The 14,066-nt window shown below is 35.9% G+C and overlaps 1 protein-coding gene across 5 annotated transcripts in view; it reads right to left on the reverse strand.

The window, feature by feature from the left end:
- GXYLT1 (glucoside xylosyltransferase 1) overlaps positions 1-14,066 on the reverse strand; it is a 63,424-nt gene that overhangs the window by 6,201 nt on the left and 43,157 nt on the right. For 2 of the 5 annotated variants that reach the window (XM_054444231.2, XM_054444230.2), the window contains 2 exons: positions 9,898-10,021; positions 9,431-9,603 (listed from right to left, as the gene is read on the reverse strand). In XM_054444231.2, coding sequence (XP_054300206.1) covers positions 9,431-9,603; positions 9,898-10,021 — 297 coding nt within the window. Of the gene's footprint in view, positions 2,103-9,430; positions 9,604-9,897; positions 10,022-14,066 lie in introns of all 5 variants that reach the window. The other 3 variants (XM_063672632.1, XM_063672633.1, XM_063672634.1) reach the window with 2 other exon arrangements.

Below are 14,066 nucleotides of genomic sequence, written 5' to 3' on the forward strand. Positions count from 1 at the left end.
TTCTTCAATCAGTTTAATATGAACGATCTCCATTTAACGTCTCACAGAAATTAGATGTTTAACAAATATTTTCAATAAATTAAACAGAACTATTATCTCCAATTAAAGAAAGACAGCCATGGTAAATCTCCGGGGGAATCCTGGAGAACATGTGCAAGGGAAGAGAAGACTGAAATACTGGTTAAGAAGACAACCAAAAGTATCTGGGCGAAACTACAAGTATCTGGGCGAAACTAATAAAAGGTGGATTGGCTAAAAGAAGAGCTTTACTACACACCACACCCACGTCCCACCTTTTAAAAACCACTCTGGCAATACTACTGCTGAGGCTGGAATGGAAGGAAATGAAGTAAAGGCATATGGTGGGAGGAATGCAAGATGATAACATAGTTCAGCATTTCCCACAGAACCCTAACTGCACAAAAGGATCCCAACAATAAACACATTTGAAAACTGCTAAATATAAGGCACTCTTCATGGGGATTCAGACTAGCACAGGAAAAAGTCTAAAAAGTAAAACAGAAAATAAATCTGTTGAGTGTTGTCTGACCTGTTTGTCCCAAGATATATTTTTGGCTAGAGTCCTTCTTTTACTATAAAATATATTAATATCGAGAAATATATTTTGGAAAAGGCTGTGGTAGTAAAGTGGAAATAATATGTAATTTTTGTATTTTCAACCAGGTATTTTGTGATTTAGTATTTTCAACTAGGTGTATTTTCAATTAGAAAGATGGATGGGGCTTAAAAGTAGAACATTTTATATGGAAGTTGAAGTTGGCGAAAAATGCAAAATCACAAAGGAAATTCAGAACCAGAAATCTCTCAGGTTATCCCTGAGGTTCACTAGCACGTTGAGGGAGAGGAAATGAAAGCACACTTAGTGAGTCTGCAGGAAGCTGCAGTCAATCTACAGAGAAGAGGATGAACTTGGATGTTTGTTTAAAACATGGGTTTTGTCACCGTAGAGATGCAAAGAGATCCTAAACTTTGGTATCTTTTGAGCAAAAAAACTGTAAGCATTAACTGCATAAAATCATCACCCTTGGAGGGATTTTTAAAAATCAATCACTCAAGATAAACGTCTAAAATTGTTTTGAAGATAAAAGTTTTAAAAACGTAGCCAGGAACAATGTAATAAAAATAACAATAGCACACAGAGTGCTTGCTACCTACATGCCAAGCACCATTCTAAGAGTTGTATATGACTGCATGTTCTCACTCATAGGTGGGAACTGAACAATGAGAACACATGGACACAGAAAGGGGAACATCACACACCGGGGACTGTTGTGGGGTGGGGGGAGGGGGGAGGAAGGATAGCATTAGGAGATACACCTAATGTAAATGACGAGTTAATGGGTGCAGCACACCAACATGGCACATGTATACATATGTAACAAACCTGCATGTTGTGCACATGTACCCTAGAACTTAAAGTATAATAAAATACATATATATATAAAAGAGTTGTATATGTATTAACACATTTAAGTCCCACAATAACTTTATAATATAGGTAATACTATCTCCATCTGACAATGAAACAACTAAGGCAAGGAGAGAGGATTTTATCACAGTTATAAATGCAGTAAGTGGTTAAGCCAGGATTCTGTCCCAACAGTCTAGCTCCAAAAGTCCACGCACTTAATTAACCACCAGACAGCACTACTTATCCAAACATTAAGCAAACAACACCATGCTAAGTCAGTTCAAAAATCCTGTTGAAGGACGAAGCTCAATGAATGGTGGAAATCTGGGGAAAGTGCTGTATTGTAAATAGATACACAAATTTGTTTGGGGTTAAAAGTGTAGCCAGGTTGAAGAAGCTAAATTTCATCAAGTAATACTGTCAAGAAATACTTCAATGTGCACAAAAAAACACTTGAACAACTGGTTGAGTAGTGGAAAATTATGGGAAGCCCAAACTACTGTGATCATTATTTTTACTATATGACAATAAAATGAAAACACCATGAAAGCATTTAAGAATAGAGGAAGACTATTGATTCCCAGGAGTATGTAGTACTCGAGATTAAGTTTCTTTGTTTTCATGTGATTTAAATCCCAGTGTTTGTGGTTAAAAAATGTTTTCTTCTTCACTGGAAAAAAAAAAAAAAAGGCCATTTGATGAATATTTTCTTAAATAAAAACAGTGTCTCATTAGTTAGACCTCTTTCTGTCCATCATATGAAAAAAGCAATTTGACCTTTAAGGAAGAAGATAAATTTCCAAAATTTCCACCTATATAAATATAGCCTAAAGACACTGCATTCTGCCATTTATATAATCTGCAGTGCCTGCATATTTGTGCAGTACATAACCTACATCTAGGTGTCCCTTTCCCAGAGGCCACACATGCCCTTACCTGACTCCAGACCTCTTTTCATACTATATACTATGCCTGACTTGTCCTTACCTTTTCTTCTCTGCCTGGTACTCATCATCCTTACAGCTTAGTTCAAATGTCAGCTCCTCTGAGAAGCCTTTCCATGTACAGTTAATCATTCCCTCTTTTCACTGGCACAGGACCCAGTACACTGATTTTTAGGAAGCTCGTGCTTTATACTGTCAGTTGAACGACATGAAATAGTGAGGCTGTGATGACCATAATTAGGCATTTAGAGGTATTTTCAAAGAATAGTACATCTTTGGAAAATATAGGAGAATGGCAGTTCAATCCAACAAATCCTAAGTGTTAACTATATGCAAGTCAGTACTATGGGAAGGAAAACATTCAAGACTGCTTTGAAGAGATAGTTATGCAAATATAAGCAAGGTATAAAGTAAATCAAAGTTAACACAAAACATCAAGAAATATAATTCAGAATGAAATGCATGATGCAGAAAATACCTTATAGAGCCATAAAATGTTTTGTTCTGATTTTGAATTTGCAATTTTTAAGCAATATTTTTATTCACTCAACAACTAGTATTTAACAAATATGCATGGACTATAAAAACAGATTTGCTGGTAGACATAGCCATGAATTCACACTTTAAAGATGGTTCACATCCTTTATAATTCATACTGTTCACTGCATTCCATGGCTATGACTAAGCCTCTGTCTGAAACTTGCATAAATATTCTTGTCTGAATACAATTCTTTTAAAAATTACACTTCTTACTGAATTATAGATTAGGAAATATAAAAACACTAAGCAGGAGCACCATAAAAGACAGATTAACTTCATTAAGTTGAAAAATGAATAGATGTAAGCTGTAGTTAACACAGACCCAAAACAAACACAGAAGATAATTAATCATCTGAAATCCTTTTAAAAACAAGATTTCTTTTTAAAAAATCAAGTGTAATTAATCAATTTAAAACTATCACTCGGATTTTTAAAGGTACACACTTATAAACCAAAGAAAAGATCAAATAAAACCAGGGAAATTTAATTCTCTAATAGTATTTTTTTCAATACTCAAAGGAAACAAAGGAATCTCATTTTTATAGGAATGCATTTCTTTTCTATCCTGCAGTCTCAGAACCCCACAAGCACTTTTCATTTTTATCACCTTCTGACAACCCATAATAAAGCATTATTAAAATACAGTATTAATTTCTGAAAAGCATACAAAGCCTGCTACATTAAAATGAACATCAACACTAAATTTTATAATTCATCAGTGAGTATAGTCATACCATGATAAACTGATTGTTTAGAAGCTGTATCTGTCAAGTTTATAGGACAAGAAACTTAGCTAATAATACACTAAAACTGTAGCCTACAATGCTGTTAGCATTTTGTCTACCACCAAGTTTAAGAAACAGATTTCTGGGAGACAACTTTAATTCCTTTTCATGGCAGATCATCACCTTAACATGGCATACCACCTCCACATCCACTTCATTTCGGCCCCTGCTGACTTTCATCCATCACTCCAGTCACACTGAACAGATGGATGCCTGATCTCTCCGTGGATCTTTTCACAGCCTCTGAACCTTTTTCTCAGGCAGTTGTCAGCCCAGACTGCCTCCACCCACCTGGAAAACTCTTACTCATTCTTCAGGGCCCACTTCAAAAGCCTCCTCTTCAAAGAGGCATTCCCTGGCCCTTCAAGGCAAAACTGAGACACTCTTTCACAGTTCTACAACAATCTCTGTCACCATGGATTATAGTGAAGTATTTTCATTCTCACTGCTATTGACGGGGCTACATAGACCAGAGGATTTCAGTCACTAACAAATAATGAGAACCCAGTAAACGGGGGTCATCAGCTTTTCTCCTGACCCCCACATTTAAACCAAAGTAGCACTCCTATTATTTGCTTTGTTTCCACCCATGTAAGATTAAACAGTGTAGCAGAACAGACAGCATATCTAAATGAGAATTGAGTGATCACATGTATTAATACTTCTTTCTTAGTAGCAGTGAAATAGCTAACATGGATAGTGATACAGCTTGTTAAGTAACAGCATAAATCCAAACCTCCCCTGGATTTGCCCCAAGTCTTGGTCCTTAACATTCACAGAGATCTGGTTCATGCATCCACCTAGAGGTATATGAAGTATTAATCATGTCCCCCATCAATCCACCCCAATTACATAAAAGGGGACTAATAAGAACAAGAAGAAAAGAGAAAACAGACAATTAGGGGATGGGGGAGAGAACGGCAGTATAATTTTTTTCCAAACTCATTATAAAGCAAATGCTTAAAAGACAAAACTTTGTTTACAAAAGTAACAAAAAGACAATACTTAAGCATAAACTTAAGTTATATTCAAAACCTGTAGCAAAAAAAAACTGTAAAGCAAGGGAGCCCAATCTTTTGGCTTCCCTAGGCCACATTGAAAGAATTGTCTTCGACCACACATAAAATACACTAAAGCTAACAATAATGAGCTAAGAAAAAAAAAAATCACAAAATAAATGTCATAATGTTTTAAGAAACTTTATGAACTTGTGTTGGGCCACATTCAAAGTCATCCTGGGTTGCACGTGGCCCACTGGCCACAGGTTGGACAGGCTTGCTATAAAACATTCCTAAAAGACAAATGTAAAGACAGCTCTTGTTCTTGGTTAGGATGTCTCAACACCATCAAAACGTTAGCAGTCCCTAAGTTAATATACGAAGCTAATATACTCCTAATAAAAATACCAATTTTTTTGAGACGAAGTTTCACTCTTTTTGCCCAGGCTGTAGTGCAATGGAGCGATCTTGGCTCACTGAAACCTCCACATCCCAGGTTCAAGCGATTCTCCTGTCTCAGCCTCCCGAGTAGCTGGGATTACAGGCACGTGCCACGATGCCCGGCTAATTTTTGTATTTTTAGTAGAGACGGGGTTTCACCACTTTGGCGGCCAGGCTGGTCTCAAACTCCCGACCTCAGGTGATCCACCCGCCTCAGCCTCCCAAAGTGCTGGGATTATAGGCGTGAGCCGCTGTGCCCGGCCTAAAAATACCAACAAGTTTTTAACTTTTTAATGGAGTTGATACTTATGGAAACAAAAATATACAATAGCTAGGAAAACACTGAGAAAAACAGGCTATAAAGACATAGTAGCCCCATCAGATATTAAAACACAGCAAAGCGCCTTTATAATTAAAATAGTGTGGTATTAGTGTACAAATGAACTGACCAGTGGAACAAAACAGAAAATTCAGAAATTACAAATGGAATTTATGATAATGTCAGTATCTCAAATCTTCTGTTTAAAGACAGCCTTTTAATTTATTTTATTTTTTAGAGACAAAGTCTCACTGTGTTGCCCAGGCTGGTCTCAAACTGCTGGGCTGAAGGAGTTGCCTGAGCTGGTCTTGAATTCCTGAGCTTGCCCACCTTGGCTTCCCAAAGTGCTAGGATTACAGATATGAGCCACTGCGCCCAGACAAAGATAGATTCTTAAGTAAATGGTGTAGAGACAAAAGGACAGCCATTTGGAAAAGAGTCAAATAGTATCTATTCCTCACCCAATACAAAAGAGTAAATAAATTCCAAACACAGCAAAGGTCTGAATGTAATAAATGAAACTGCATATGGGTGAATTATCCTATAACTTGTTCTGTAACCCAAGTGTAGACTGGAAAAAGCTTGCTGATTACGACTTTAGAAAAAAAAAAGGGGGGTGTTAGGCTAGGTGTGGTGGGTTATCCTGGTAATCCCAGCACTTTGGGAGGCCAAGGATTGCTTGAGCCCAGGAATTCAAGACTAGCCTGAGCAACATGGCAAAACCTCATCTCTACAAAAAATACAAAAATTAGCCAAGCCTGGTGACATGCACCTGTAGTCCCAGATATTTGGGAGGCTGTGGGAGGATCAACTGAACCCAGAAGGTCGACGCTGCAGTAAGCTGTGATCGCACTACTGCACTCCAGCCTGGGTGACAGAGCATAACCCTGCCTCAAAAAAAAAAAAGGTGAGGCTGGGCTTGATGGCTCATGTCTGTAATCTCAGCCACTATGGAGGCTGACGCTGGCAGACTGCTTCAGCTCGGTAATACAAGACCAGCCTGAGAAACACAGCAACATCCCCATCTCCATAAAAAATACATAAGTTAGCTGAGTGTGGTGGCACGTGACTGTAGTACCAGCTACTTAGGAGGCTGAGGTGGGAGGATCGCTTGAGTCCAGGGGGCAGGGGTTACAATGAGTCAAGACTGTGCCACTGCACTCCAGCCTGGGTGACAGAGCAAGACCCAGCTGTGAAAAAAAAAAAAACTGATAAACTTATTACATGAAAAACATTATACAAACTGAATGGCATCAAATACCATAAATAAGTCAAATTGGTAGAAAAATATTCACAATGTATATCACAGGAAAAGTACTAATATTCCTAACATACAAAGAACTTTTAACAATTAAAGGGAGGAGAGGGCGAGAAAGCCCAAACGCCCTCATGGTAATAATGATGGTTGTACAATTCTGCAAACATGCTAAAAGCTACTGAATTATATATTTGAAATGGGTGAACTCTGTGGTATATAAATTATGTTTCATTAGTTATTTTTTAAAAACTTATAGAAGAATAGGTGAAATATTTAAAAGAAAATTCACCCCCCAAAAAGATATAAAAATATTTCACAAATATATAAAAAGATTAAACTTCACTCATAAGAGAAATGCAAATTAAAACTACACTAAGATACCATTTCTCACCCATCAGAATGACAAAATTTTAAAAGCTTGATACTATACTCTGTTGACGAGGATGTGGGGAACAGACTGTCTCACAAATCATTGGCAGGAATACAAACAATCCCTATGGAGGAACACAGGTAATAATTTCAATCCAATAATCCCACTTCTAGGAATTTACCATGAAGATTCACCTTCCAACAATACAAATATATATATATGACACAGCTAACTGTACATTGCTGCATTATTTATAATTCAAGCTATTGGAAACTACCAGAATGTCCAAACATAGAGAATGGTTGAATAAACTCTGGTACATACATAAAATAAAGTACCGTACAGTTTAAAAAAAAAATGAGGAAAATATCTCCAGAATATTTTAAATATAAAAAGCAAAGAATGAATGAAGATATACACTAAGCTACCTTTTGTGTAAGAAAATGGAAATTACAAAACATACATACATCTGCTCATCTTATTAAAAACACAGGAAGGATAAACCAGAAAACAATGAAATTAGTACCCGATAGAGGTAGGGGGCAGTTAGGATGAACGGGCTAAGATAACAGGTTACATCTGAGTAAACCCTTATGTAATTCTGACTTTGTGAAGTATATTAATATCCCCCTATCAAAAAATGCAATTATATCAACAAAGATAGTGGAAAAAAACTAAAACTGAAAGCATACGGAAACGAATGAATCCAAATGTATTTCAAATGAATAAAATAATCACACTGAAAGATCAGAAAAAAAGAACTAATCCAAGTAACTTCTGAATACAGTATTGAGTACACACCCTTGTCTGGGAGCAGGGGAGAGGAAGAGGAATGACTGAAAACAAATCCTAAGCCATTTTTAGTAAGCTGGTTTGGGGGTGGAGACAATGGTATGAATGGAACATTTCTGAAATTATTTTAAATGATTGTAGGATTAAGCAAATGACAAAATGTGTTGATGACAGAAGTCAGGATTCTAACTGTGGAAGAAAGGAGATATAATATAGAGTAGAAGCAAGGAAGAGCCTTGGAAGAATGGCATGGAATTAGAGAATCAGATGTGAACACATTAACATCACGTGTGCACGCTTATACTTTCTAGCTCTGCCACTGAAAAAGCTCAGAAGCAATGAGATCCTGGTAGCAATAAACATGCCTAATATCCAGAGCCTACTAAAGGGAACCAGAGCTCCTTTGACAGATGACTAATTTCAACAGTAGGACAGGGAAAGTATAAAATAAACCTGGAATATTTTGTTGGAACAGAAAATAAAAGAGGTACTCAAAAAAAGTGATGAGGACATGTCAAAGGGGCACAAGGTAGCCAGTGGGGCTCCCAATGGCCATATCTGGAAGAACTTTAGCATCAACATAATTAGAAGGAAATAATGAATTATAAATCATTGGAGGAAAATAAGTATCAAAGGGTTCATACTGATTATATAAACATCAATATATGTGCAAAAGGGAGGGATCTTCCTTATAGATGCATGCCAAGTGTCAAATGATGTGGAAGGAGTGCTATTGTTGAACAAACATCAATTTGCAAATAACATGGTGAAGATTGTTTTGGGCAAGAACCAACGATAGATGCTAAATCTTGTAGGAAAATTTTAATGAGAAGCAGAGTGTTTACATGATTTTAAAAGGTTCTCCCCATAGGCTGCTTGTAAGAGGAAAAATAACTACACTGTGGAGAAAATAAACGACATTTTGACTGACTGATCAAAATCAACACCACCAGTGAGGGGCAGACAAAGGGGACTATGACTATGAGGGCCTGAGAAGGACACATCACCACCTATACAGAATTCTGAGCAGGCATGTATATCCTGAACCTAATCGTAAGGAAACATTAGACAGGCCAAAATGAAGAACATTCTAATAAAAAACGGGATGAAGAGGCGCTATTGTCCAAATACGCCAATATCATATAAGACAAAGACTGAGAAACTGTTCTAGATCAAAAGAGAGTAAAGCCATACGGATGGCAGATTAATGTATTCCACCAGTATTAAATTTTCTAGCTTGACATATGTACTGTGGTTAATGAGAGTGTCCTTATTCTCAGTTTAAAAAAAAAACTGAAGTTTTTAGGGGTAAAAGAACTTAATGTATGCAACTTACAATCAAATGTAAGTTGAGTTTTCTGAAAAAACTACATTGTTTTCAGGAAAAAAAAATGTAGAGAGAAAACCAATGACAAAGCAAATAAGGCAAAATGTTAATAACAGATGAGGCTGAGTGTGTGTAAAAATTCTTTGTACTATTTTTGTAAACTAACCATTAGCTTGAAAGTATTTTCAAACAAAAAGTTAAAAAAAAGAAAAGGCAAATCTTACATTTCTCAGTGCTTCATAAACAGCTCTAAATGCTGGTTGCTTATCGTCATGGTAAACACCTCTGTTCCCATGAAGAATAAAGATTCCTTCTTCTTCTGCTTCTTGGCAATTGCTTCCATATATACAGTGATCTGGTCGATAATTCCATTGACATGGAAAAACAAAAAGGCTTTCTACATAAAGAAAAGACCAAACAATGAAGCAAATACCCCTAATTCCACAGATGTAACATTATGTAAAACTTTCAGTTAAAAAATACAGCTCTTACAAGTAAGAATTAATGAAAAATATTTGGCATTTAGATCTCTTCCAATTAAAGCAAAATTCTAGAAAAGTTTTACTCTGTCTTAAACATAAATATCAATAATCATTAACATAAGACAGAATCAGATAAGTGCATGTTTTCCTTTTTCACTAAGTATTATCTGTGATTTTTTAATGCAAATAAAAGGAATTTAAATAATTACCTGGATTATGAAAAAACATGATATTCAATAAATCTTGATCACCCCATGTGATGTTTAGTTTGTATTTTTTAAGCAATGGCATAAGTATATCTCCCCATTGTAGTCGTACAGTTGTCATATCATTCTGTTGATAAAAACATTCAAAAGATCTTCAGACTTTAAGGCTTAAAATGGCAGCATGACGACAGTTCCTCATTCTTCCCACAGCAACCATTACAAATCCACAAAGAGAAATGCAAACTCCTCACAATATCAAGTGACATTTCTAACCCTAAATGTGAGAAGGGCTGTACAGTAAAAGAGAAGATAACAAAAGAAAGTTGTATCTGGCAGTGATAAAACTAGTAAGTTAGGAAAGAAAGCAAAAGTAACTGTGTCCTTATCTTAAAATGAAGATAGTTTTGGTACCTATGTCTGTGCCTACGTCAGAGTTGTTGATGATTAAAATTGTTAATATATAAATTTAAAGTGCTTGGAATAGCACCTGACACGTGGTAAATATTCAGTGTTAGCTATTATTTTTTACCATGATGGCTATTATTCTCAGATTGATTTGCTTAACTTCTGCAATTGGCAGTTCAAATACAGCATTTTGAAATTGATAAATTAAAAAATGCATACACAACTAAAGTTAAACACTAAAACACAATATGATTGACAAAAATCAAGGCTGCAGAGGGAGTGGGGAAGATCAACAAAGAAGTAGAAATTTATGAGTTTTGTGTCTACTGGTAGGAAAAAATTCTCACAGAGAATTGGCCTTTTTATGATGGATTTTCCTATCCAAAAACAGTATGTCTTTCTACTTATTTAAGTGTTCATTTATCTTATTAAATTTAAAATATATATATAAAATATATGTGTGTGTATATATATGTATATATCCTGCCAATTTCTTTCAAGTTTGTTCCTATGTATGCTATTTCTTTTGAGGGTTTTCCATTTTATATTCTAAAAGGTTGCTATTTGTACATTAGAAAACGCAAGCAAAGAATTCTGTAAAGAGGCACCATGAATGACATATAAAGTCAAAGAAGATTTGCTGAGGAAAATAACTGGGTCCAGTCTAGCAGATGTATGCAGTCCCATAAACTCTCACCGTCCCAGAGGGAGGCAACTTAGGACTGGCATCTTTGGCAATATTAAGACTGTACTCCAAGAAAGAGACCCTAGTCTCCTGATGCCTCTCATACTACTGAAGAGCTGACAGATTCACCCAACCCATTTTAACAACTGTAACCTTTGCTACCAGAATTACAACCCTGCTAGCAAAAGTATTTTCCTATTCTTGGATATCAACTAATTGGCATATCAACACTGTTTTCAGGAGGAGACCATACTAGGCTACTTGAGAAAGAACCCCTGGAGTCAGCCAGCACAGTAAATGGTTTGACTCTCCTTTTAAAAGCAGCAATTTCTGTATTTTAATTTTCAACTCAGCCAAATTAACTATATATCCTTAATGTTTATAGTAGTTTTAATAGGTTGAGGTTTTCCAGGGATATAAATATGTCACGCAAATAATAATTTTACATCCTATCTAATTTTTATACCTATTTCTTTCATTTGTCTAATATGGGGGCTTGTTATTCCTCCATGCTGAGAACCACTATTTAAATATTACTTAATAGTTATGATGTCAGGCACAGCGGCTCACGCCTGTAATCCCGGCACTTTGGGAGGCCGAGGCAGGCTGATCAGTTGAGTTCAGGAGCTCAAGACAAGCCTGGGCAACATGGTGAAACCCTGTACCAAAAGTACAAAAAACTAGTCACGCGTGGTGGTACACGCCTGTGGTCCCAGCTACTTGGAAGGCTGAGGTGGGCGGATCACTCGAGCCTGGGAGGCGGAGGTTTGCAGTGAGCCAAGATCGTGCCACTGCACTCCGGCATGGGTAACAGAATGAGACCCTGTCTCAAAAAAAAAAAAAAAAAAAGTTATGGTAATATTAATAGATATCCTTATCTTCATTTTAACTGGAAAACTCCTACTGTTTAGCCATTAAGCACAATGCTGCCTTTTGAAATGAGATAAAAATATAATACTAATAATCAATTTATATTTTATGCTTTTTTAAAATAAAAAAGATACTGAATTTAGTGCTTTTTCAGATACTGAATGTAATGCTTTTTTCTTAATGCTCAAAACTTGTTATTTGAAAACCCAAAGTTAAATACTTAAGGAAGCAAGTAACTGAGTCCAATGAGAACCTGGTGTTGGAAGGGGTAGAAGTGAATACCGGGCCTTTTAGATCTGTGTGACTCGGGGACTATCCAGAGTAAAATAAAAACCAGTATTCTTCATAGTGCAGTTCGCATAGTGTGTTACTATGTAAATTTTTTCTATGTCTTCAATAAGATTATGTAATTAAGTATAGAAATTAAGAGTAAGATTTAGAAACTTTTACAGCAAGTTAATAGTTTTCTGTCTACTTAATATACTTCTCTAGTAATCTCTCTTTTACAAAAGTATTGGCTCATAACATACTGAAAATTTTTTAAAAATTAATCTTTTGCCATAGTTTGAGAAACACTGTTATAAGTCATTTCATAATTTATATTAAATTCAGTGACGATATAAACAATCTATCCTTTAAAAAAGAGAAGGCCAGAATTCATGAAAAAAAAATCCACATACTTAAACTGATCTGCTACAATTGCATTATTATCCTTGTGTGAAATTTCTTAGAACACAGTAAATAGTACTTATAATCAGAATTTTTTTTAATCTGGAAAATGACTAAAACAAGTTTAACTTAAGGAAACAATTTGAAAAGATAACTCTTAGAAATAAGTCATTAAGTATGTTAAGGAAATATTCTTAGGATCTGAAAAGAAAAATATCAATTACACAAGGACAAAAACCAGCAACACTTTCAACAGACGGAACTGGTGGAGCCCTTGTACAACACCATGATGAAGTCTTCACGTGATTCTATCTATTCAAATATACACAGAAATACAGATACATATTTAAATTTTAAAAACCAATATAAATCAAATATATATATTTGAATATATATCTTACAAGAAATGTACCTATTCAAAGAACATCAATGAAATACAAAATTAAGAGTTCAGTGCAGTCTTAGGAAAAAAATAAAAAGGGAAAAAAACCTTAAAGAAAAAAGTCCTATTAGAAAACTATTTGGAAAAGAAGTGATAACGCTAGTATTATTTGCTAATGATATAACCTAGATTATCCAAGACAATCAATGAAAAGCTATGAGAAATGAGTTTAACAAAGAGGCATTACATATAAAAGGAGTTCAAGTCAATAAGAAAGAGAAAACCAAGAAGTGGGCAAAGGATATGGGCAAGCAGCCATTCACAAAAGAAGAAACAGAAATGGCTACAAATTATAAGAAAAGATTTTTAACCACACCGGTAGTATAGTAAAGAAAATACAAATTTTAAAATATATTTTCAGCCATACAACTACATATCCATACTGGGTACACACAAAAAAAGAAAATAAAATCATCCATTCTCCACATCATACACACATTAAAAATGTGATTATGTGTAATGACATAGAAGTCAGTCAACTATATATTTACTAAATGAAAAAAGCTGAAGATGTATAAAAGAATCCTATATCTAAATGCTAATGCACACGTATGCTTGTTTCAAAATACTTTTTTTTTTTTTTTGAGACAGAGTCTCGCTCTGTTGCTCAGGCTGGAGTGCAGTGGCGCAATCTTGGCTCACTGCAACCTCCACCTTCTGGGTTCAAGTGATTCTTATGCCTCAGGTTCCCGAGTAGCTGGAGTTACAGGCACCTGCCTGGTAATTTTTGTATTTTTAGTAGAGATGGGGTTTTACCATATTAGCCAGGCTGGTCTAGGACTCCTGACCTCAAGTGATCCACCTGCCTCCGCCTCCCAAAGTGCTGGGATTACAGGCATGAGCCACTGCACCCATGCCTGGCTAATTTTTGTATTTTTAGTAGAGATGGGGTTTTACCATATTAGCCAGGCTGGTCTAGGACTCCTGACCTCAAGTGATCCACCTGCCTCTGCCTCCCAAAGTGCTGGGATTACAGGCATGAGCCACTGCACCCAGCCTCAAAATGCACTTTTTAAAAGGTCCAAAGAACACATAGCCAAGTTTATAGTGTCACTCTGGGTGGAGGCATGAAAGTGTGGAGAGATATGTCAAGGGGAGACT

Source organism: Pongo pygmaeus, chromosome 10 (assembly GCF_028885625.2).
Source record: "Pongo pygmaeus isolate AG05252 chromosome 10, NHGRI_mPonPyg2-v2.0_pri, whole genome shotgun sequence".
In the NCBI taxonomy this organism is placed as follows: Eukaryota; Metazoa; Chordata; class Mammalia; order Primates; family Hominidae; genus Pongo; species Pongo pygmaeus.